The sequence below is a fragment of the Lasioglossum baleicum genome, chromosome 8 (genome assembly GCF_051020765.1).
Source record: "Lasioglossum baleicum chromosome 8, iyLasBale1, whole genome shotgun sequence".
Lineage (NCBI taxonomy): Eukaryota > Metazoa > Arthropoda > Insecta > Hymenoptera > Halictidae > Lasioglossum > Lasioglossum baleicum.
In genome coordinates, this window is record NC_134936.1 from 15705517 (window position 1) to 15730966 (window position 25450).

Sequence of the window (25450 nt, forward strand, 5' to 3'; positions counted from 1 at the left end):
CTTCCCATCGGCGTCTCATGAATCTCTATAAGGCCGTCAAACGAGTAATTCGTTCGTGCGTCTCCCTTTCTCTTTCTCGGTTTTCATCTCTTTCTGTCGTTCGCCGTCCTTCTTTCTCGCGCGGCCGGTTCTTTCTCCGCGCGCCGAAAGATAATGACGGTGCGCATGAATAGAAACCGGCCGATGGCAAATTTTACTACCATAAGCCGGGGCCTTGTCGCGTAATCTGCATCCTTTCCGTGAATGGCGTAGAGCGGAAGAGGCGGGCAGAGGAAAGGGTGAAAAATAAAGAGCGGCGAAATCGAAGAGAACGGGGAGAGAACCGGCTGGGACGATGACGTTCCCGAGCGGGAATCTAATTATCATATTCACCGCGACGAGTTACGCGAGAACTCGCGAGAGAGCTTATTAATACACGGTTTTATGTGTGCGTGAAAGAGGGAGAGCGAGAGAGAAAGAGAAAAACGGAGCGCGTCGACGCGTCTCAATGGATTCCAACGTTCCGCACGTTGCCGCGGAAAATATGGCGCTTTCTAGCGGCGCCTGGATACTTACTCGCGTGCCATAAAGACAAGCGGCCACGACGCGAGTCCATTAAACAGCGTGAAACGAATCTGCCCGATGGGATCGTTGCCGAGGGTACACTGCCTCGCAAAACTTTCTGCCGACCGATTCGCGAGATAACAGAAATCTTCCGTGGTTCTTACAAAATTATTCACTCTGCCGTCTTCTTCGGGTCTATATGAACTATGCTTTTAAATATTGTTTCATCATTGTACAGGTATACTCGACAATTTATAAAGTATCACAGTTTTATTCATCGGGTCACTGTCACGCAAAGGGATACGAAAGTGCAGTGAGGACAGCAGGGTTAATCAGGATTTTCTATACTCGAAATAAATTGACAAACGCGTTTCTCTCTGCAAACAAATTGCACTAAACTTCTGGTTTCCGACTCCCGCGAACCCGACCAGAGGTACCAAAGTTCCGGAGCAAGTTTCGATTGTCTTTTAAACCGCACTGTATCGGGCCGCTCGGGTATCAGCGGGTTGAAACTTCCTGACCATTCGAGAAACCAAGGAATTTCTCGCAGATGTTTACAAGTTCCCAAGCCAACAATCGACCGGTGGCGGCCGTAAAACGCGCGAGCCGAGGGGCATTAAGCGGCGCGAAATGAAACTGGATCGGCCGGCACCGCTTCGGAAGGCCGACCCGTTGCGATGTTCGTCCCACCGTTAATTTCATCGTTTACTTAGCGAGGTGCAACGAGTACTCCGAGCGTCATGGTCAAGCGCGATTGTTTACCATGACTCGTGGAGACGACCGTTCCCGTCGAAGTACTTCCGACTCGAAACGGTCGTAGAACGTTTTATCTTGGTCCTAGAGCAGATATGGTTTATCGCTTCCGGTATTCATCCGATTTAATGCCTTAAGGGGATTAGGACACAGTGACAAGTGGGGATAATATAAGATTTGTAAACAACACTAGATTTTGTATTTCAGTTTACTATGAACTATAAAAAATGCTTGTAATATTTCAAAAATAATTTGTTCGTATACCTTCCGTCGTCTTTGCTCGGAATACCTTTTCTTCCAGATGGCCACCTGGTGTACAGGATTCCTACAATAACAAAAATCCCAAAAATGTCGTAAACTGTGATATATTCTCTAGGCATTGACGATCCCACATTTCAATTTTTGTGAAAATTAACAAAATGGCAGATATTTGAAATTTAATGACTGAATTTCGGTAGAAAATTTTTTTATTTATATTTTACAAAATAATAGTAAAATGAAAAAAAGATCGATCGTCAATGCCTAATAGATATTATAGTGAAGATAACTGGAAAATTTTAATGTAATTGCTGAGGTAGAACTCGAGATATCTTGTACACCGTTTTGAAAAACGCAATTCTGTGAAAAACGCGTTTGAAGTTTACGAATGTAATTTTTATATAAAAAAACAATTTAGTGTCCTAACCCCTTAAATCATTTACTGTGTACATATACGATGTTTGACTGTTGCTGCTGGATTAGCGAGGCTGCTGTAAACTTCTCGTTCTAGCATTTTTCATGAATGAAAATTGTCGACGAAGAATTCGAAACCGTTTGGTTCCATTTATTTTTCGATTGCAATCGATGATTTAATTTCCGACGGCAGCCGCCGGCGCAACGAATTGGTGCATGACCATCGATAACTCGCCGAATCGAAATATTGTGCGCGAGGATCGAAGTCGCGTACAATATAAGTCTCGCTCGAGTGATCCCGGCCTTGGCTCGGATCGGTATTTTCGTCGTTGGAAAAGGAAACGGCGAGTCCGCAATAACAGACGAGCAGAAACGTAATCGTTGCGTGGACGTATCATTTGGCGCAATAAATCCGCGTGGATCGCGAGCGGCTATTGGCCAAAGGCGACACCGCTATCCCGCGGACAATCTGCGCGAGTCGCAGTTGCAGTCGCAGCTGCAGCTTGCACGTGTTAAGTGCTCCTCGTAGATCGCCTCGATCCCGACGTGTCAGTGGTCGACGGGGTGATTAGTGCACTCGCCGTGTTGTCGCTTTGACGTCCATCGATCCGAATACCAAAGTAACTTTTTCCATCATTTACACCGTCGTCTGCGTCGTTCACTTTCAACCAAAAAATTGCCAACGTTCATTCACAAATCCTTCTTTCACAGAAAAATTTCAAATAAGAGAAATATTCATTCCGAATGGGGTTTGGCAAATTCTGGCTGAATTTGCTTCGAATTAATCTTTTAATTTTCTACTAACGTTCCACAGAATTTTTCAGTCCTTTCCACCCAAAGGAAAAGCAACAAATCTGGTGTCTAATTTTACCTTTGGCACACGGTCTAGTTAAAATGTATCTCCACCGCGAGCGGTGACACGTCGGTAAATTGAGATTCGGCTGGAAGAAGGAAAATATCCGCGGCTCATTAACATTAAAATAAATGAGGTCTTTACGTTTACCTGAATGAGTTGGCAGAGTTAAACCTGTCTTATGATACTGCCGACGTAATAAGCGGTCGGCGTTATAGTTTGAAGCCTTTTCGAAGGCTTAATGGATATCTCGAAACACGCAACGCGAGCGCCATCTTTCCGGAGGGCGTCCTGTTTAGTCAGCGTCGTTCAGAACCCCCTTCATTATCCTGAAATTCAGCCTTCGAGCGGGTATCGTTCCTCGAAAAAATCCAGGGTGGTCCTCTGTAGGTGGTGCACCATCAATTCTGGCTACCGAGACTTATTTCCTCCTGCCAAACGGTGATCGATCACCTCCGACGATCGGTAACTGTCGCAAACTTTGCTAAAACGCTTCTGAAATATTGTATTCAATTTTTTATCAGACCATAGATAAATATATACAACACGTTAATGAGCAGAGATCAAAAGAGTAATATGTTCCAGAGATACTATACGTTAATCAATCAAGCTCGCGGTATTGTTACCGATAGTTTATCTATGTTACATAGATACTCTCAGAAAGATATTAAGTCTTTTAAACCCCTTGCCCTACAATTTATTTCACGGTTTCAGTGATTAGATCTTTTTTGTAGATCATAATTTCCGAGAAAAGGAGGAAATTTATATCTATTGTATATTATGGTATATTAACAAAACCAAAATAGAATTATATTTCGGTTTAAAGGAAATTATTAACATACATTTTATCAGAATCTTTATCACGAGTCAGATACGATATTGTAAAGCAAGGGATTAAAATAGCATTCGTGAAATTAATTGCAGCGTACAAACATGATCAAACCTACCGAGACGAAGCTAGAGACTGTTCGAGAGCTTTATGACGATGTTTTGTCGATCGTCGGATTGTTTTCCGCGAAATAAATGTCAGGTGAGAAGCCATTCATTCTGTAATCGAAGTCACGCCCTCGATAACGATATCTACGTCGCAGAGCAGCTCCTTGCTTATCGTGTTCGGCAAATATTCGCGGGATTTACTGCGTCGTTAGAGTCTCACGTCGGACATCCGCGATACCCGAGGCCCATTTAGATTCCTTCTTCTTCTGAAAGAGGCTGTACACAGCCGGCTAATAATCTGACGATCTCGATCGACCCGCGATCGACTACAATCCAGCTTGGTGTGTTTGCGAGCCGCGCGGGTGTTAAACGCGTTCCATCTGCCATGCCGCGCCGGAGAGATTAACCGTCATTGACGGGGAGAGAGATAGAGAGAGATGCTGTTGGTGGCTCTGGCCTGCGAGCATAATCGTGAAACGCTTGAATAAAAATGATTTATACCTGCCGCGATGCGCCGCGCAGATAACGGATTCAATTCAGCCGGTGATGCCACGCCGAGTATACACCAGAGCTGGGGAAATAGTGTTTTAAATAGTAAATACTAAATAATCACATTTATTTTAAAGTATGCGTACAACTTTAAAAGGAAAATATTTTATTTGATGCAGTAATTTTTGAAAATAAGATAACTTATTTGAAAATAGTATTTTACTTAAAGAATATTGAAAATATTTGTATTTTGTGTTTATTTTCAATTTCCATTCTAAATATTATTGCTGACATTAATGGTTCTGTTCGGGATTCAAGGTATGGAGTTTACCGGTCGATGCGAGACACGGATAAACACCGCGCGACATTTGGTTTTTACATCAGTTCAGCGGTGCGTAAAGACCCCGCTGTTATTGTTACGAAGTCGCGTTCGCAACGTCTCGGAATCGTTAGCCGTAAATCACCTTGCTTTGAATCCCGAAACAATCGATTCGGTAAGCGATCTACGCTAATCACGTAACACCATACTCGCCGAATCGATGTCTATTTAAGGATCCTCCTTCGTCGGAGGATTCATACCTCGCGACGTAGTACGCTCTGCTCTAATCATAGTCTTTCTTATTTTGTATTCTCGCGCCTTATTCTATACTCTCGCTCATTTGGCAAATCGAATAAAACCTAGCGTTAATAAAGTGATTTGTTACATTCAAACGAACCATTCCACTCTCGCGAGTTTCTTCGTTATTCTATCCCTCACGTTCTCTTTCCTCGCGCGCTCAAATCTGGGCGATCCCGGCACCGCGGCATTTCCGACCAACAGTCGAAGCCGAAACAGGTTCGAATTCAATACATTTATGAGTGTAAATCGTTTCTTAACGATAAGATACACTGTATGTTTATACGGTTTCTCAGAGTATTATAACAATGCAAAAAGTCAAATATTTTATTTTCGAAATTGTATATCTCATTTAAAATTCTCTCACTATTCGAAATATTTGTTTCGCCAAATATGCCCACCTCTGGCATACACGGTGTTCGTCAAGTTATCCTTTTCACTGCTGCGAATGCTCCACTTTCTCGCAACTGAATCCAATAGAGGACTGTTAGGGTTCTTGAAAGATGTGGGAATGTTTGGGTCGTGGTCTAGCCTCGAATTAGTACGACGGGGTTAAGATGATTTATCTAATCGAGAAATGTGCGAGGAATGTTGCTCGTGGCTAGATCAGGCTGTTGGATGTTTAGATTGAATTGTATTGCTTCGATTAAAAGATCTCGAAAGTACATACTTATATTTGTAATTGGACGAACGTGTCCTGGGACCGTCTAGCATGTAATCTAGCCGAAGTAGAAAATGACATCCTTTGATCGGACACCTGATCCCACGCTCAAAAAGATTAGATCAATTTCCCGAGATCCGAGAACTTTTCTCTACTTCGACACTAACAAACTAATGAAGTTTTCAAGCGACGAACTTTTCAGCTTTGACGATTTTCTTGCAATTTCTGCCCTCGAACGTAATGGAAGCAAACACGACCGGCATGAATAATCCCGCCAAGGCGAAGCGACCATCGCCTTGGAATGTTAAAGCGGCGGGTAATTTGAATTCTTAATCGCGATCCGCGTAGCCCACGCGGTCTCTTCGCTACCAAAAAAAGCCACGAGCACGGCTCGCCGCCGATAAAAGAAACCACCTTTGCATCTTCTCGTTATCCGGGGACCGAGGTTCCGCGAAAGTCGTTTCGAATTTTGCAACAAAAACGTAGCGTAGCTCGCGCGAACATCCGCGAGATACGGTTTCGCATAAAGGAGGTTCTCATAGAGCGAGGAAAGCATCGGCGGGACCGTCTACTTGATGCTAATGGCGTGTCCACGAGTGCCGGCATGCTTTAAAGCGCTCTTCGCCGGTGCACTTTCCTTGCCAGCCTGTTTTGCCTCTTTTCTGTTATGGATAGCGTGTTCTTTCGCTTTTCAAGCCGCGTGAAAACTCTATTAAATCCTCTGTGACGGGCTACTGCGAGTTTGAATGGCCTAATGGAGCCGGTCGATTCCAATCTTCGAGATTCCCGGTTCGTTGATCTCAATCTTCAAACGTATTAAATGCTTCCATGTTTCTCAGACTGAGAAAAATAATTTCGTTGACTTACGGGCTGCTTACAGTAAAAGCAACATTTTAGGAACGTCGCTTTTAAAGCTGGATCTCCGAACGTCGGAGCAATTTCGTGCAAGCAACGGCAGCTCAGTCTCCAGCGATAAGCCTCACGTGGTCGCCTTCGTTCTCAATTCATTGGAGCTCGTAAAAGCGGCATCGGCTGTAATCGATTATTCCGCGGAGTAGCTGGAGATAAGTCGCCAGCAGGATGACAGTCGTGAGACATTTTTCCCTGGCTCGCATCGGTTCCTCGTTAACAATCCCATCACGAATTCCCTGCAAGATATATTTTAGCGGTCGCGGGACGAACGTTCCCTGAATCGCATTTCTTAAGGGGACACTTTCTGGCGATGTCATTTCGAAACGAGTCTTGGCGTGCAGAAATTACACTGTATGTAGATGATTCCTTTGCTCTTCCGAAGGAGTACAAGCTGACTAGTAGACTGCGGATCTTGTATTTATAGCAAAATTGAGTAGATGAATTATTTCTCCTCTATTAAAATCATTAAGGGAAGAAATAACATTCAATTTAATTTCGAGTTGCAATCGATGCAGACAATGTTTATTTCACGTAAAGATCCGCAGTCTACTGATTAGTATGGATCTAGAGGAAAGGCTCGATCGTTCCAAGCTCCGGATAGATCTATCTCTCTTCGCTGACCTAACGGGTGCATGAACTTAGACTTTCCCCGACCTCGACACGCGGACAAACCTACCGCAGGAATTACCTCGGCCACGTGCACGTGAATTATTCAGCCGTGACGTAACGACACGGATTAGCGTTAAATTGCCGCGACTGGGTCGAAGGAGGAAGAACGACGTACAGATCGGACGGTTCTTAACCCCGCCACGGTGCAATTAGTCCACGGAGTTTCATCGGTCAACGATTTACAGCCGATTGTTCCACGCTAACGAGACGCTTTGTCCCGCGACGCTCCGAGGAAATTGCGCGAACGCCCCTCACAAACTTTCCGCCCTCGAATACTGCTCGATTAGAAGAAAGTACGGTGCTCGTTTGCTCGTCGCACCTGTTGACCGAGTGATTTTTCAATTAATGACCGCGGATCTTTATGCATTGATGGCTTATGAAAATGTTGAAAACAGGCTAGAATATAAAGCTCGATAGAATTTTGTACAATTTTTATTCGCTTTGGATCTACAAAGCTGTTCCCATTAAAAATAAGAATTTAGTTCGCTCCACTTTCTTCGAATTTGTCTAGAAAAATTGGAAAATGCATAAACAATTAGACTAACAACAAATGCTGGTGACGCGGCAGCTGTCAATCTTTACGCAAATGTTTCTCTAGAGAATTGTTAAGCTGAATCTGGAATTTTTCAGAAGGACGGGAAACACCATTATCACCGCCACCACCTTCGAGTTCCTCGGTTCAGACATCGCCTCGTGGATTGGGTTACACCTGCGGTCCCATAGATGGATCCTTGTACGCTGTGGTTCACCAGGGTGCTGCCGGTGGTGCCCGCGGCTCGCCATTGACAGTTTCCATGGACAGTGGCATCAGCAGCGCTCCACCGCAACGACCTAGCCCACCTGAACCAGAGCCGGATAACCAGGCTCATGGTGATCTTGATAAGCTCCTCCATGATATGATGCTCACTGTCGAGGTAAGTGCCGAACCACCTAAAATTATCTTATCGCGAACCCTGCGAAATTGATCAGCAAACATTTCCACCGAAATTAGGAACCTTGATAGTCTCTACTCGGAACTTTAGCTTGCTTCCAGTCTACTTAAGAAACATAAGCAAACGGTTCTTTCCCCTTTGATGTTGGTCGCGTTGGTGATCGATCTATACTTGGAACTCTGCATTATTTCTGGTCTAGTTCGGCGAAATAAATAAACACTGTTTCCCTTTGAAATTCGGGACGATCAATTTTCATTCGAAATCTCTTAATCTCTTCAGCGGTTCACCATCTCCCAACAATTCTGATTTCACATTGAAAAAATCGCCCCTGAAGAGATTAAGAGTAAATAAGTATTAAGAGCTACATAGAGGGCGTTTTCCTTCAGTCGATGCCAGATCCTCCGACAGAGGACTACAGAGCAGACAGGAGCGAGAAGATGTACATCCAAGAAAGCCGAAGTTACAGCAGCCACGCGAGTAATTCCCCATCAACCTATTCCACGCTGAAGGACTCTTACAGAAGCTACGGAGCCGGCAAAGAGTCCAGTCCACCATACAACGCTAGCAGCAGCAGCTACAGCACCCTGAAGAACGAGTACAGGGAACCAGCAAAGATCGAGCATCGTCGCGAAGAATTCGAGTATCGAGTATCTCCCGATCGAAAGATCTCCGAATCCTCGACAGACTCGTATAGAAAACATACGGAATCGTTCTCGCCACCTGGCAACATCGATTACATCGACGAGGACATCCCCTATCACGCTAGACAGACCAGCCAGCCATTTTCGTACGGCGCCACCACGGACATGATCAAACACCAGAAATTGTCCTCCCCTTCGTTGGTCAGGAAGGCTTCGGTTAGGGGCGCCGCACCTGTTGTGGACTTCGAGGACATCCTCGGAGAGAACTCCAGGAGACCCATTAGTCCTTTGAGCCCGAACACGCCCGACCCGCCGCCGGAGTTCGCTAATGGGCCCGCGAAGACCAGCTCGGACCATGTCGATGGGTAAGTGATAGCCACGAAGTTTTCAGGACGGAGATTAGATCCTCTATTACATAAGCGGTTGACCCAGATCCTGCGATCCCCTGGGTCTTGAGACTCCAGGCTCTAATGGCTAGGTGTGTCGCTAAACGATTTACCCCTCTGGCGAAAATATTTGTTGTGGCAATTAGCTTCGTAACCTTCTTGTCAAGTTCTCTTGCGGAAGAGTCGCGATGAATAATCGTCTGTTAAGGGAGTACGCTCGTTTCTAGGATTGCAAGGGCGCGGAACGCGTGTTCTCATTTCTCGAGAATGCAAAGATGTAGTTTTTCAGCAGTTAAAAGCGCTGAGCAGTCCTATTTTTACGTTTGCGAGGCGTAATTTGCATTATTCGGAAGCATACAGCTGCGCATGTAGCTATTTTCATAAAGCTATTTTCGAATAATGCAAATCACGCCTCGTAAACGTAAAAATAGGACATTTCAGGACATTCGCGGCCGCTTTTGACTACTGAAAAACCCCATCGCCCGCATTACAGAGCAATGAGAATCCTGGAAATGAGTCGACCACCTTGAGGATTTATTAAATCCTTATCTTTCACAATTGATGCTTCTCAATGGTGCCCCAGATTCGCCGAACCTAGGTCACTCGGTCCAAAAGGCGGCCGAGCGACGTACCTCTCTTTCCTCAATTATTTTCGTTTCTCATCAGCGCGGCGCGTCGCGTCAGACTGACAAATTGCCCGGCAGGCAACTCGACCGCTGGCAATATCCATCCGCAAAACCGCGAGCCTCGTATTTCATAACGCGATAGGACGCGTCGTTACCGCCAGGCCGACTTTTCTCTTTTCCACTCGGCGATGTCGGACGACAATGAGTCACGCGGGACGACCGCATTGGCCATTCGCGACAGAAACGCAGCAGCGAGTGCCGTAACCGTGGCCGCGTATGGCTAGACGATTTATTAATTGTCCCGCGCCGGTTTTCCACCGCTCGATCTTTTCCTCTCCACCCTCCCCCTTCTCCTGCTCGTGAATCTTTTGCGGCGCCTGATTCGGTGGATCGTTGCGACACGCCTGTCTCTATCCATTCGCAAAGCGGGCCTAACATGGATCACTATTCAACCCGTGTTACCAGTCCTGCATATCTTTCTTTTCAGAAATTATACATTAGTCCGAAGTCTCGCCTCCTAATCTCTCTCTCTCTCTCTCTCTCTCATTTCACAATATACAGCCGCGACGCATATCGAGACCGCGATGAAACGTTCCCCGGCACGGCGGGCGACGCGCGCCACGCACCGATTTATTATTAGACGGTCTGAGCATTTAATTACGGGATTCGTTACACCGAGTGAAGTTGACGGTAACGTTGCCGGGAGCTTTGCCAAAAAAAGGGGCCCTGTAATCGGGCCGAGTGGTGTGCGCGACACCGTGTATATATAGGGCCGGACGGAAGCGCCTCGGATATCTGACGGGAATAATGGAGCAGCATTAATCGGGAGAAGCGTGAGTCATCCCAGCCACTTGACGCTTTTTCGCGGACGCTAAATAGAGAGATTGATACTACCACTCGTTCCACGGAGATTTAATGCTGCCACGAACCCGGGGGTTACGGTTTAATGCGGCCGTTGACGTCCTACCGACCGGAAGTCGAAGAGATCCGTTGCTTAACGGGGTAGACTCGTTTCCAGGATTGCGAGGGTGTGGGACGCGCCTTCTCATTTCTCGATAATGCATGCGATGGGGTTTTTCAGTAGTCAAAAACGCTAGATAAAAGATAGATAAACGCTAGGCCTATTTTTTGTAGCCATTTTCATAAAGCTGCAGCAGCTACATGCTTCCGAATATTCCGAAACGAGTATACCCCCTTAAGAAAGCCACGGAAAACATTTTCGCACAGGAAAAAATGTTTAAAAATTCGATATTGAATTTAACTTCGAATTAGACTCGAAGTACCAAAGCTTCCAGAGTGTGTGGAGTTGGAAACACGAGTTTCCCAGAGGTCTGGTATCCTGACAAATCAGAGACGCGGCTGCTGCGGCATCCAGGGAGATTGAAGATTAGGGTCTTCAGGATTCCCATTGCGCTGAGAGGACTGGGAAGTTGTGTCTTAGCTCTGGCAGGCCTCTGATACCCTTCCGAGCGGTTAACACTCTGCGCGCAGCACATCTGTCTGACAAATGTGCGGAACTCGGTGTACCGTCGAGCCACCGAAGCGGAAAGATCGCGTTTACCGTCGGCGGAGCACATTTTCCACTCGTCGACGGTGAATTTTCACCGACTCAGCCCGAAAGGAAAGACTTTTTTCCCCCCGAATGATACAACCGACGAAGGAGAAGAGAGATAGGAAAGAAGAAGAGGACGCCTTGGACTGTCCGGAAAGAACGACGGAAATACGAGCTCGCCGAGGAAAATTGTAGGAGGGTTTACGAGCCTCTTTTGTGCTCCCGTTCCTACCTCGAATGACTTCCGCATCCGAGTGCCGTTTCTCTGGACTCCGGGGACGCCGCCGCACCACCGCACCGGTACGAAAAAATTGCCGGTGGCAAGAAATACACTCGGAACGGCGGAGAATTACAAAGAAGACGGCCGAATGAACCGACTCGCGGCGGCCGATTTAGCGCGTCCCGTCTGTTCTATATTTATAATTATGTCAGAGGGCGAGCCGGAGTCCAGAAATAGGAGGTTTCTCTCTCTTGCCACCCTCCAGACGTCTTTTTACCGCCGACCTTCCTCGCAGGAATTCCTCGAATTCTTTTGAGCCCCTTCGGGAAGGACAGGATTCGCGAATCCTCCTCGACACTCGGTATAGGCGGATAGTTTCAATTATTTAATCTCTATCGAGAAATATAAAAATTCGTCTCGAATGCCTGCCCCTTCGAGAAGGCAGCTCTTTCATGTTAGTAAAGCCTCCAGAATCCAGCAAATCCGGAATCCCCGAGTCAAAGCTGGTGAAATAGTTGCTGTAGATGTCTCGAAGGCGTTTCGCCGAGATTACGGTAAACGTTCGGCATTTTGAACGATTGTTTCCGTGGAAACGGCTCCCGTAGAAGGACCATAACAGCGACGGAGAACCTGAAAACCGAGTTCGCGTCGGGGAACGAACGGCGAAGCCCCGAAAGGAGAACTTCTTTGCGGACGAGAAAGCAGACCTGCCAAACGTCTGTCGACCTGATCGACCATAAACGTCGCCTTGTTTCTCCATCGGCTGTGGCCGTACTTTTTCAGAAATATCCGTGCGAAACCCGCGGTTGTTTCGCAACAGCCTCCGCCCCGCAACGTTTATTTTCACGGCACGGCGAGGCGTGTTTCGGGGGCCTAGCCAGCCAACGATACACAAAACCACTCGTACATTACGACGACCACGATGCTCTGCCGTTACCGTGCAAAACGGGGTTCGACGAACTCGCCTCCACGGGCACGGTTAACAAACTTGTTAAACGTGGACACCTGGTTTTCTCCGGCATTCACGCGAGAGAGCTCTCTCGATGGTTCCGAATTACCTTCGGTATTGACGGAACCACGCCTTTATGCGCTCGCAGTTACCGTTTCTCACTCGATAAGTTCGGCCGACTTGTCGCTTGTTAATCGAGACCGTATTTCTCCCGGGGGGACACGCCGATATTTCAATGTTACGTCCGAAGCGTGTGCTCGAACTTTAAACAGTAGTCGGTGATCAGCGTAGTCGATATTCCCGAGAAACTGCTGTGCATTAAATTACGGCGCCGGGCGAGATTAGATGCAATTCTAGTCGTGGGAGGAGTTCCTTAGCTCGGCCATTCTTCGAGGACCTCACCGATTAAAATGGACAAAATTGCCCTTGGAGGTTTACCCTGTCAGGGCCCGCTATTTTGGCTGTAAGTGTGAGAAAAATATTGATATGTTAAATACCGAATTAATAGAAAATTTCACATTTCGTAGAATTAGCAGAGGAAATTTCAGCAGTACCTGTGCTTTTGAACGAAAAAGAAAGCCTAAGCAATGTACTGAGCTTAATCACAAAGTTGAATTTCGCCCCAAATCTTACTATCGCTTTAAGAATATTGCTAACGATACCAATAACTGTAGCAAGTAGCGAAAGGAGTTTCTCTAAATTAAAATTAATTAATAATTTTTTACGTTTGACTACTACACAAAATCGTCTTAATGGTTTGGCCATTTTGGCAATTGAGCATGCTAATCAAGTAAATTTAAAAGATGCAATAAAAAAGATTGCGGAACTGAAAGTAAGAAAAAAAGTTTTTGTGATTTTAGCGTAGTTGGATGTCAGCTTGTTTTATTTTCAAAATAATGGCATTTCGATTGTTTGTGCAATGATACACATTTTTAATAGCATTTAAAAATGTAAAAAATTATATGGTTAACAATTTGTGGCTAGATACAGATATTTCATAATTAATTTCTACTGTTTTGTACTGCTTGATTATTATCAATGTTATGTTATATGTTTCTTTCTAAATATATGCTTTTATTAAAATTTGAATAAAATGATTTGATTTTTATTGAAAATAAAAAATATGTACCTTTATTTAAAAAATATATACATTCTGAAGGGCCGGCAATCTGTCGGTTGGTCCGTGGCGACGTAACCGCTAGAGTGGGCGCTGACCCTGTAACTAAAATTTACTCGGCGGGATTTTTCTTTCTTTCTGCAAGTGCAGTTTTGACCATCTTAATCGGCAAGGCCCTTTAGACTGCGTTCCCGTAGGAATTTTTGAAGGAAATTCGTGAACGTCGCGACAAATCATACCTAACATCGCAGTAGCGATGCCAACCGAAAGCGGGGGTGGAGGAAACATAATCGACAGGAGCTCTCCATCATGCATCGGTTGATAAGGATCGCTGTCTCCGCGGAGCAGCTGTTTCCATCTTGTACACAGAGACTTCTCGGTTTCGCGTTCTAACACCGACTCGAGTTACCAGCAGATGAAAATACGAGAAGTTACTTTCTCGCGACGCGGGGCGAGGAGAGAGAGAGACAGAGAGAGAGAGAGAGAGAGAGAGAGAGAGAGAACACGAGACGCGCGAGTCGTGTAACAAAGCCTCGTTAGAACAGCAACAAACCGGCCCGTCACGGTTACCAGTCGGAAGAGGGCCCAGAATCAGGACCTCCTACCGCGATAGATCCCGGATAATTGCATCCTGATCGACGAGGTCGCTTCGGGCCATCGGTTCCTCTCGCCGCACCGGCGCGGCGCGGCGTGGCCCCATCAGAACGGTAATAAATGGACCGCCAGCTCGGTTTTTGTTTACGAGGATCGAAATTTATACTCCGGCATAGTGGAGAACATCGGCCACACCCTGACGGCGATCCCCGGTGCATCGTAAACCGCGAGACCCGGGGCAACGCGGTTTGCTAGGACACATCTTCGGCAAACGATTCTAAACAGGTTCGGAAGGATCGAACAATTGACAAGATTGAAATATTAATCTAGATCTTGCTTCAAATCTCTTCGTGGGCCAATTTTTGTCCGACGATTGGAATTCGTTATAAGCTGAAAGAAAAAGTATGGAGCAGTCGGAGCGTTTGTTACAAAGTCAATCCGTTCTTTGATAAGGCCTTTTTATCTTTTCTGTAATAAAAGTCGACGGATTCGACGACCAAAAGCGATTCAGCAGAAGTAGCTTCTGGATTGTGAAAGTTCTGATACGAATTGGAAAAGTTTCACATTGGTTTCTGGTGTCGGCAGATTATCGTGGCTGAGGCAGCAGCAGCTGAAGCTCGCTGCGAGAAGAGACGAAAGGAATCCTGGGAAACTCTGGCGACAGGAGACCGGGAATCGTGTGATCGGCGAGCTTAGGAGCTTGCAGAGAGGACGACTGAGGCATGATGGCTATGCGAGTGACTCCGCGGTGCTCGATGACGATGACGAAAGCTGGACGCCGCACTCTATGTCGGGACAGGTGAGACATTCAAAATTAATCGCTAGAAACTCATTAACCCCTTGCCCTGCGATTTATTTTACGGTTTCAGTGATTAGAACTTTTTTCGTAGATCGTAATTTCCTTAAAAAGGAGAATAGTGATATAATACAAGTTCATATATCAATAATCTGTTCAGAATCTTCATCACGAGTCAGACGCGACATTTTAAGGCAAGGGGTTAAAATAATGCTCGTCTCTGTATTTTATTGCTCAGGAAATTTTGAACGCTTTACGAAAAAATAATTAATGTAGACACAAACGAGGCAGCTTCCTTACACATCGGCTCCGGCGAGTCCTCTGCTTCCGCAGCGATCGAGCAGCCGGAAGTACAACGGAACCGCCGGGACCGGTACCCTCGGAAGACCGCGCGCGGAAAGCGTGAGCGAGCGTCCCTTCATGACAGTGAAACGAGCTTACGAGTACCGCAAGTACGGCGACAGCCAGGTAAGTGCTTCGAGCAAGCCACATACTCGATATTCCTCGCTGTTAGTTCCGTCGGGATCGATCTTACTTCCGTCCGTTCCGATAAAAGCCGGAACACACCGGAGCTACGTTGTCCAAAGCAACGAAATCGCAGAGAGAGCCGATACACGATCAATATTTATTGACTCGTTAAAATCGGAGGGAACGGAACGTTACGACTGCCGGCCTACGGTGCACCCGGAGCACCGAACTACTTAAAATAATTGTCGATAATAAGGATAATAAATTCGAAACGGCGGAACGATCGATTCCGGCATGCGCCGATGAGACGGCGGCAGCACGAACGCTACAATTTAGCCGCTCAGTAGACAGCGACTGTAAAAGCAACTAGTTCTGCGCCGTCGTATTTTATGGTTATGCCCCCACAGTTAGATCCTAAACAGCAAGAAATCGACCCCTTAGAGCTGCAAAAACGATAGTTATTGCCAGGAGTATATAGCTTAACCCTTTTCTACTGCCTTCCTTTTCGACCGGCTGCACCGCAGTCCCGAACAGGTGTTGCGGAAGAGGGAAACGCTTCTGAATCATTTTTCACAATTTTTCAAAATTAAGTGGACTCTCGTTTCGTTTTCCAACGAGAATCGTTCCCTCTCTGCACAGCCACCTGTTGCGAGTCTTTCTTTCGAGACGAAGCAAAAATGATATCGAGTAACCGGCTGAGGGACTGTAGCCGTTTTGTATATACCTGTAAAATAATGCGATTAATTGCACTAACTAACGTGCGATTGGTTCGTCGTCGAACAGACCACGCAGACCACACGCTGGCAGCACGGGAAGTGTTAACGGTAGCTCTCCCTCTAGCATGAAGCGCTTCGCTTGCTTTTCAGAGCCCTCCGACATCCCCTCGCTCAGGCTTAGCTGCACAACCTTTAGGATTAACAATGCAGCAGCAACAGGCCACGTTTCTTAACACGGAGAAGCAGCAGCCGCCGCGGCCGGAATCGCGGAGCGACAGTTTCGCGCGCGCGGACGCTTTCCTGCGCGAGCATCGCCAGCAACAGCAGCCGACTTCCATCAACAATGTTATTGGCAATCACGTGGACCAAAAGCAAACTTCGGCGCAGGATTTTGGCGAGCGAAACGCTCGGCCTGAATCGAGGAACCGATTGGTAGCTTACCAAAGCTTCCGAGCAACCAGCAACGAGAGAACAACGGACCACGTGGACACCGGTTTGTTGGCTGTCGTTGATCAACAATCAACTCAGACGACAGATCCTCTCGTGAGCCTCATTCAATCGCTGGCTGATATCTCGCCTATTCGATCACCGCTATCCGTCACTAACAAGAACGAGAACGATCATCAGGCCAGCAATCCTGCGAGAAGCAACGTTGCTAACAACACCGGCACTAATTGCTCCCCTAACCAGTCGCCCAAAGCATGGCAGAATTGCGTCCAGGTTTGTCCCGGCTACCATCGCCTCTCGCGAAATCCTCACTTGTGGTTTCACTAGCATCGCGCCGCCATAGTAGTCGTGCGGAAGAGGTCAGGGAGTTAGGGGATGCGGTCGCGCCGTGCCATAAGTGTTCGGGGTGACGCTGACTATCGTGGCACGCCGCTAGACCTGGCGGATTAGATCGCTTTCATGGGAATTGTCAGAGTGAACTTTAGTCGTCTAACTCGTCCAATAATTTTTTAACTCTTCCGACCCGAAGGACGCACGGTGTACGTCCTGATACAATAAACGTTTTCATCATTTTATGATTCTACGATACATAGTCTGAATGAAAACGGTATTATTATTATATATTTCATATCTTTCTATCGAAAGTTCTGTGATTTTCACACAGATTTCGTCGGTTTGGCCCACTGTGTGCGGCGTATCTCTGTCAGGTCGGAAGGGTTGAACCGCTGTATCCTGAGAAACTTGAAAGTTTCACTTGACCAGAAAATTAACACGTTTGTTGCGACAGCTCCCTGACTCTTTCGCACCTCTGCCGATTTAGTTTTGCACAGTTTGATTAGAAATTGCAATTCGCTTGGCCCCGCTTCGCCTGACTGCACGAAATGATTAGAAGCGTGCATCTTTGTGCAATACGAAGCAACAACGGGAGACAAAAGTATGTAAATGAACGATTAATAAAAATTCACAGTCCCACAACGACTCGACGTCTTCGTGGACCGAGAGGAGCGTCAGTCCCGGAAGCGTGGTGGTCGGTAACGCATCGAGACCGCAAACACCTGCATTTCCGGTGCATCCTCGGACCCCGTACGTCAACAACTCCTCACCAACGGTCACATTCGCCTCTGACCGTTCCTACGCAACCTCGAACACCAGCTACAACCTGAACAACAACAACAATGTTAACAACGTCGAGATGGGCAGCAACAATAACAACAATGTCGGGAATTACTCGAGCGAACGAACGATCTACATCGAGGAACGAAGAGACGTTTCCAAGGAATCGGGGCTTCCTCCCAAGAGTCCGACAACACAGAGGTAAGCTCGACCTTGTTGCAACCTAATTGCACAGCAAATGTTTGCCAACTGTTAACCCGAAGACACCCCCGAATTTGGCGTCAATAACGTTTGAGTCCCACTCAGTTTCACAGTGTAGTTTACGCGATTTGACAGTGATATAGTGAACTTGACTCACCTAGGGGCCTCGGCTAGGCTGATAATTAATGGAAGATCTAAGTTTATCGCTAGACTGCTGGTCTTTATTTACAGCAAGATTGAGATTCTCCTTTATTAAAATCTGTTTCTTGCAATTGATGCAGACAACTTTTACTTTGCATACAGATCTGCAATCTATTTGTCATTAATTATACGTACAATTGTAGACAGTGGTGGTATTAAAAAGATTTAAGGCCACCAGTGCATTAGTTTCACCTCAATAAGATAATTAAAAGAAGAATGTAACTTTCATTTGGCTCTTGTGTCTGCAATCAATGCAAACATTTTTTATTTTGCATTAAGAGCCGTAGTCTAATTATATGACAGCGAGACAAACATCAAAGCCGAGATTTAATGCAGAAAATTCTCAGTCTAATCGTTGGTTCCCAAGCAATTTGCCAAACCGAGGAGCATTTTCAAGCCCAAGGCTAAGCTCGAATGACCAACGAGAGACAAAGATGATTGAAAGGACGTCGACGACGTCGCGAACGTACATTCGAATGTTATTTCTCGGTCGTTCCGCTGTCACGGACGTTATTAGACTATCTATATTTTACCGAGTGCTGGCAGAGATGCAACGATTATGACGCAGATTGATATTCGTGATTCTAGACGCTTGAGTTTCCCGGCAAGCGGGCCACTTAAACAAACGCATAACAAACGATGGCCGCTCACTAACCAATCGGCGTCGTTCGACTATAGGTAATATATCACTGAGACACCGCTGGAACTTGCGACTGTCCGTTTCTGACAGAAACGCGGCGTCGATCCGGTGTCGATGCGTCGTGAATGTTTAATGTCGTGACCACTAACCGTGTGTGTATTGGTACACTCGAATCGCAACTGCATCGCACGGCGCAACCAATTACGTCGCGTTACACCGAATTTCATATTTCCTATCACGAACGTCGCATGCAAATTCCGCCGTTAATCTCCGCATCCAATATTTCCCATTAGTATCCCGTTCCTACACTTTTATACGATTTATTAGGTCGTTACCGATTCATCCGTTTATTGCGGGCACGCGGCCTGAAAAACAGCGAAAACGCCACGAGAATTCAACGCGTCAAGTGGAACGTCAATCAATAATTTCTCAGCAAGTTCAGAAATTCATTTCCACTGTGATATATTCGAATTTTATGGGAATTTTTAGGCTGATGAATTTTACCATTCGTTTCGAACTGATTGAATTGTAAAGACCGCACGGAGAAACGCGAGAATTTCATTGGGAAAAACCGGTCGATGCAGTTGCGCCAGTTTGCAGCATTAAGATAGGGTCGAAAAGTGGAGACCACGTCACATTTCGTCGTGTGTGTATTGCACCTGTCGAACTAACAAAAGCTCGAGCTTTTTGCATCGTGTACCATCTTCTAAAGCATATACATATAGTGTCATGCATCATCCGCGCGACGATTCTTACGGAGCACATGACTGAAATCTAAAAAGAGGCATTTTTATCCTGTAACGACGGAACTCGGGCTAATTAACATTCAGAGACACGTATGTTCATCGAAACTGTGTATATATGTATGAAGCGATCACTGTAATCTCGCGAAGAAGTTTGAACTCACTCACGATCTTTTCTCATTCACACTCTGCCTTTTTCTTTCTCTCTATCTCTGTTTCTTTCCTTTCGATATTCCCTAGATCTTTCTCTAGTTTCTTGTTTGTACCACGTTTCCGATGTTTTCTCACGGCGTACACTTTGCACGAGTCACTTTGACGTGAAACATATATACAGAGACAGAGAGAGAGAGGTGAAACACTCACACGGAGAGAACTATCTGCACGGAGAAACGATTCTCGGCACGAAAGTCACTTCATAACGATACATGTGTGATCGTTTCCTTGTAGCAAGGACCGATCTGTTTCTCCGATAAACGAGTCGACGATGTCGCAGTCGCAAACCATCTCACGCAGCCCTGGTACACCGACACACATCGAGTTCGCCCAAAGTCCGAAGGTAAGTCGACTCTTCAATAACCGGTCCGGACCAAAATGTTACGGTGCTCTCTTAAAAGAGATTTAATTATTCGTCATTTGGAGCGGGCAACACGATTATGCAAATACAAGCGAGTTGATTTTATTTTCGATTTTGTTGGGTTCCAGAGCGCCGCTTCGTACACATCCATAAACAGCGGCGGGCAATCCTCTCCGCAGGTTCAGTATTACGGCTCGAGACGGTCGAGTGTCCACTCGAACACCGAGCCACAGGAAGTAGCCGACGCCAATGTCAAGTTCGTAAGGGACACCAGCAGGATCTGGTACAAGCCTAACATATCTCGGGAGCAAGGTGGGTTCGCTGATCTTCGAATTTCGGTCGGTAATGTGTTAAGCTAGAAAGTAGGAAGAGGAGCGCGAGTTGTAATTGCAACACTGAGGGGATCAATGTTCCTTTTTTTTATACATCGTATAACTGTTGATAAAAGATGGAATGATGCTCTCGGCGCACTGGTTCGATCCAATTTTACTTCAAAGCAATTTTGCAATTTTAATTACATTTTCGACGTTTATTTTTATAATAACTGCGTCTGTGAATTATTGAACAGAAAAACTAGCACGATCAATCAAACTATTTAGTACCAATTAGTTTTTAACTTTTTGTCAGCTCTAATCACACGTACATCAAGAAAATTCAAACATGAATTACTCTCAATTTCATGTGTGAACTGTAATCTATCATGAAAACTATTGAACGTGTCCAACACAGTTTGCAATTGCACAGGTTGGATACATCTAATAATGTCATCTACAGGCCTCTTGTAAAAAATTAATTCAAATGGTAGTTTTGAACTGAGGCGATCAATGAGAATGAAATGTTCGCAGCAATCTCAATGCTGAAGGACGCAGCGCCGGGGACATTCGTGGTCCGAGACAGCAATTCCTTCCCAGGGGCCTTTGGTCTCGCTCTGAAAGTGGCAACTCCGCCTCCAGGAGCACCCAGCAGTCCAAGAGACCCATCCAGCGAGCTGGTTAGGCACTTTTTAATCGAACCAACCTCGAGAGGCGTTCGACTAAAAGGATGCGCGAATGAGCCAGTATTCAGCTCCCTGTCGGCATTAGTTTATCAGCATAGTTTAATGGCAATGGCTCTGCCTTGCCAGCTGCTGCTCCCGGAACCTGAAGCAGCAGCCAGAGCTCTCGATTCTCCAGGTGCTAATAGCGCGCAGCAGTGGCTCATACAGGGTGCAGGTGAGGTCGTTATAAATATTGATAATAAACGATGAGATGAATATTTTTTCACTGAGTTCGTGTGATTGTTTTCAGCCTGCAACGTTCTTTACCTCTTCACCATGGACACAGAGTCCCTGACCGGGCCCCAGGCTATCAAGAAAGCAGTCACAACCATGTTCGAACAGAAACCACTGCCCACTGCGACCATCGTTCACTTCAAAGTATCCTCCCAAGGGATAACCCTCACCGACAACGCCAGGAAGCTTTTCTTCCGCAGACATTATCCCACTAATAACATCAGCTTTTGCGGATTGGACACCGAAGAACGCACCTGGGAGTTCTCCAGCGAGGACACGGGGCGACCCGTTAGCGCCCAGTGAGTTCCCCATGTTCTTCTCGATGCGAATTCGATTACACTCAGTGTCGCCAGTTGAGGCAGAAACGTGCCTCAATTACTCTCCTCCTTTTCCCCTTCCACTATCCCATTCCAGCACCATGCCCACACTCCAACGTCCCCCACTAAGACCGTAGACCACGGTGCCCGTGCCGTAGACGGGACTGGTCATCAGAGAGGGGGTACTTGATTCCCCTCGATTGCTGGCGACCTGGCGACACTGATTACACTGTCCAACAGTCAAAAACGTTTCGATTCTCTCTATGCGATTCTCATAGAGTTTCTTGCGCTGATTCCGAATCTACCCTTACGTTCCTAGCTCCTGCGATCAGTTTGGAGAATATTTTGTCGGTCAGCTACGATCTAACACGTTCCAAATTGTTTGCAGCCGATGCTTCGGGTTCGTGGCAAGAAAGCCCGCCCACAAGTCGGACAATCAGTGCCACGTGTTCGCCGAACTGGAGCCGGAGCAACCAGCGATGGCGATCGTGAATTTCGTGAACAAGGTGATGATGGGCAGCTCTATGTCGAAGGCTAACATCGTCTAGACCTTCCACCGTCTTCTCCTTTCTCGACTAAGCGTCATCTCGTCGTCGGACGACGGACAAGGCGAAGAGAATCGACTCGAGCAGAGGAAAAGGAAGCGAATCGACCCGATCCTGCGACAGGATACGAAGAACCGGCTCCCGTGGGAAGCCCCCATGCATTTCGTGAAACGTAGAATCGAGTCAGTAGAGCATGAACGTGTTCTCCGATACACACAGTAGCAATTATCGGTAGGGATCGATCGACACGAAGGAAAACTCGATTCCATCCTTCTTGTCGCACGCTTCAAGAGGAAAAACGTTGTTAAATGGAGATCGTTAACTGTTGGTAATTACCGTAGAAGATAGTAGAGTAATATAAAGTATACGCGGGGAGGTGCGTGACGGTGGTGCGCTTGCCACTCTATTCATTGTTATGGGATTCCGGTGAATTCTAATGGGGAGTTTACTTTTTAGTACTGTCCTAAAATCCCGTAATGTCGTCCTCTACGATTCCTCCAATCTGTATTCGACGAATCCAACACAACCTATATACACGGTGGTACGAATGGGAGGAGATCCCACAAGCTGCCTATACTTAATTAAGAAAAATCCATTACATTCTCGCGCTCACGCACGGTTCACAATGGCTTGAACCCTGTTCTTCAACATTTTACGTACTTTTCTAATAGCCTTCGATCGCATATCTCGCGTTCACGTTTGCTAGGTTTGTATTTTATTTTTGTTAGTTAGGCTAGACGGCTCTCGGACTATGATCGAACTGGATCGACTACCATTCGACTCCCTCGTGGACTGATCCTCGATCGATCCGGGTCATTCCAGACCCAGCGTGCAAAAATGTTTGAAAAATCGTGGAAATTGGTGGCGAGGATTTACGGGAGAATTTAAGAATGGAGAATGAAGGTTTCAACCCTTATATACAGTTAACCCTGATGTTCATACAGCCATTGTATTCATATTGTAATTCTAACACTGTGTTAAAGTTCAATTCAGAGCAGTAGAAAACTCGATTGTTTCCGAATATACGGGGTGCAGCCGGACGGGTGGTACAACCGAGCAGGAGATGATGCTACATGTAAAAATAAGTCGAAAAAGGAATAACATTTTTTCGTTTGACGCTTCGTTTTCGAGACAATCGAACCATGCATTTTCAAACTCGATTTTCTCGAAAATGAAGAACAAAAAAATGTTATTCCTTTCTTTCGACTTATTTCTAAATGTAGTATCACCCCCTGTTGTATCACCCACCATACCCTGTATACTAAAGTACGCGAAGAAAAGGTAATATGAAATTGTTTTACAAATTCTTGCGTGATAAAGAGGTGTTACCGATATTGTTCGTTATATAAGCGGGTCGAAACTGTCCCGAGATCGACCGTAGGGTAAAACGAGAGTATACTACAGAGAGAAAGAAAGAAAGGCAGCATCGTCACGCCTCTCTCCGAGCGCGAAAGCTATTATGCGAACGTACCGACATGCACACGCGAACGTACCGATAGTTGGTAGTCCTAGTTGAGTATTTCGACCGTGTTCGCCGCGCGGAAATCAAAACGAGTACGTCTCTCGAACGAACGATCCATGCGAATCGAATGAAAAAGGAAAGAAAGGAGATAACGACGCACGTACTCGCGGCATTCACGTACGCAGCACAGTATGCGAACGATAGTTGAATCCAATATGTATGTTCAATATTACCGCGTTATACCTTGGGACTCTCGAGTAATGTTTATCGGAAAAAATGTTACGTCGTTGCGGAGCCGACCTCCGGTTAATGTATGGTATCGAGACACGTTATTACTAGGCTGCGGAATCAAACGATTTTATGCACGATGCAATCACTGCACTCCGCGGAAACTGTTACCAGAAATCAGTGCAACATTCTTCAGCAAAGACTCGTCAAATTTACTTTCCCAGAGTTGCGATCGTGCCATCTAGATTTTCTAGTAACTATGTGTTCTAGTAAAAAGTAAATGTGTGTTGGAAAAAATTGGATGCGTCAGAATTGAAATGTTGATTGCATTCGCCATCGAACGGTGGATAAAGTGCATAAAATCCGCAGCCTAGTGGCTATATAAATACCTGTAAATAAAAGCGAGCTGGTAAAGGATGTTTACGAAGGGAACGTGTGACGTTCCCTGGATTGGCAGCGGAGTTAGGGCAGCGTTCAGGGATGAGGAGGACGAGGACGATGAAATGAATTCGCCTCGACAGGTGTCAACGTGACGGAACAAAAAAAATAAACGATACTCGAAGAGGAGTAGCGAGACATCAGATAAAACGAAACATCACACTACACTCGTATACATACATACACACAGGCAGACAGAGAGAGACAGAGAGACACGTATATATGTAGATATATATACACGCAGACACACGAAGATACACGTCATTTCGTTTGATAACCCCTCCCACCCACGTAGGTTCTTGCCATTTAATAAAAATCGTCCTGGCGAGCGACGTCCTTCGCAACCAAAATGAAGGCACCGACGAAGGAGGATCTCTCCGCCGGGGACGACGGTAATCAGTAGACAGCGGATTTTGTGGATTTATGGGAAAAATGAGTAGGTGCAATTTAAAACACTAAAACACATTAGAAGAATTTAAAAAATACAGTTCTATTATTTTTTTCAAATTTCTATTCCGTTCCAGATTGTTGGAATTCACGTGGAAAATTTTTATTTTGCATAAAGATCCGCTGTCTAATAATCAGTCAATTATTACGAAAGATTGTTACATGTAATTATGACAATACCGCGGCGAGACGAGGACCCGCGGTGAAACGGATATCGCGGATGTTCTACGACGTCGCAACTGTTTAATTCTTTCGCGTTCTATTGGGTCTCGGAGAAGATCGGTTCGCATCTTCCGTTTGGCTTTATCTTCCTCTGATTATTCTTTTCAATGGAGAATACTGACAAAGGAAGAGTTCTGTCAATGGAGAACACTGTGCTAGTCAAAATTCGATGTGTATACTCGGGAGCGACGACGAATTCGATGAGTTTAGAGGATGACGGTTTGCCGAGCCGATCTCTCTTCGTTAGCCCCTAAATCCCCTGTCTCATTTCATCGTATGTATATCATTTCGTACACGTGGAAAAAACCTGACTAACCGAGTAACCATTAATTTAACACCAGTCATTATAATAATTCTTAATTATTATTACTTATTTACGCTCTATGATTACGTACGTTCACGCAATAATTGTATCGTTGCACGCCGGAACGGTGTGTCTCTTATAGTTGTAACCGTAATAAACCATATTCGCAGCGTACGATCCCTGTATCTTTTAATCCT

At 45.9% G+C, this 25450-nt stretch overlaps 1 protein-coding gene across 18 annotated transcripts in view; it reads left to right on the plus strand.

Annotated features, from left to right (window-relative positions):
• The window catches only part of LOC143211349 (protein abrupt-like), a 307845-nt gene extending 282418 nt beyond the window's left edge, over window positions 1-25427 (plus strand). For 11 of the 18 annotated variants that reach the window (XM_076428891.1, XM_076428896.1, XM_076428898.1 and 8 more), the window contains 12 exons: window positions 7735-8018; window positions 8423-9042; window positions 14707-14920; window positions 15194-15385; window positions 16252-16821; window positions 17516-17862; window positions 18652-18741; window positions 19894-20002; window positions 20149-20332; window positions 20866-21231; window positions 21307-21589; window positions 21996-25427. In XM_076428891.1, the coding sequence (XP_076285006.1) occupies window positions 7735-8018; window positions 8423-9042; window positions 14707-14920; window positions 15194-15385; window positions 16252-16821; window positions 17516-17862; window positions 18652-18741; window positions 19894-20002; window positions 20149-20332; window positions 20866-21231; window positions 21307-21589; window positions 21996-22155 (3419 nt within the window). In that variant the 3' untranslated portion in view covers window positions 22156-25427. Of the gene's footprint in view, window positions 1-35; window positions 2589-7734; window positions 8019-8422; window positions 9043-14706; window positions 14921-15193; window positions 15386-16251; window positions 16822-17515; window positions 17863-18651; window positions 18742-19893; window positions 20003-20148; window positions 20333-20865; window positions 21232-21306; window positions 21590-21995 lie in introns of those variants that run through there. The other 7 variants (XM_076428893.1, XM_076428910.1, XM_076428909.1 and 4 more) reach the window with 5 other exon arrangements.
• Window positions 25428-25450: the final 23 nt, after the last annotated feature.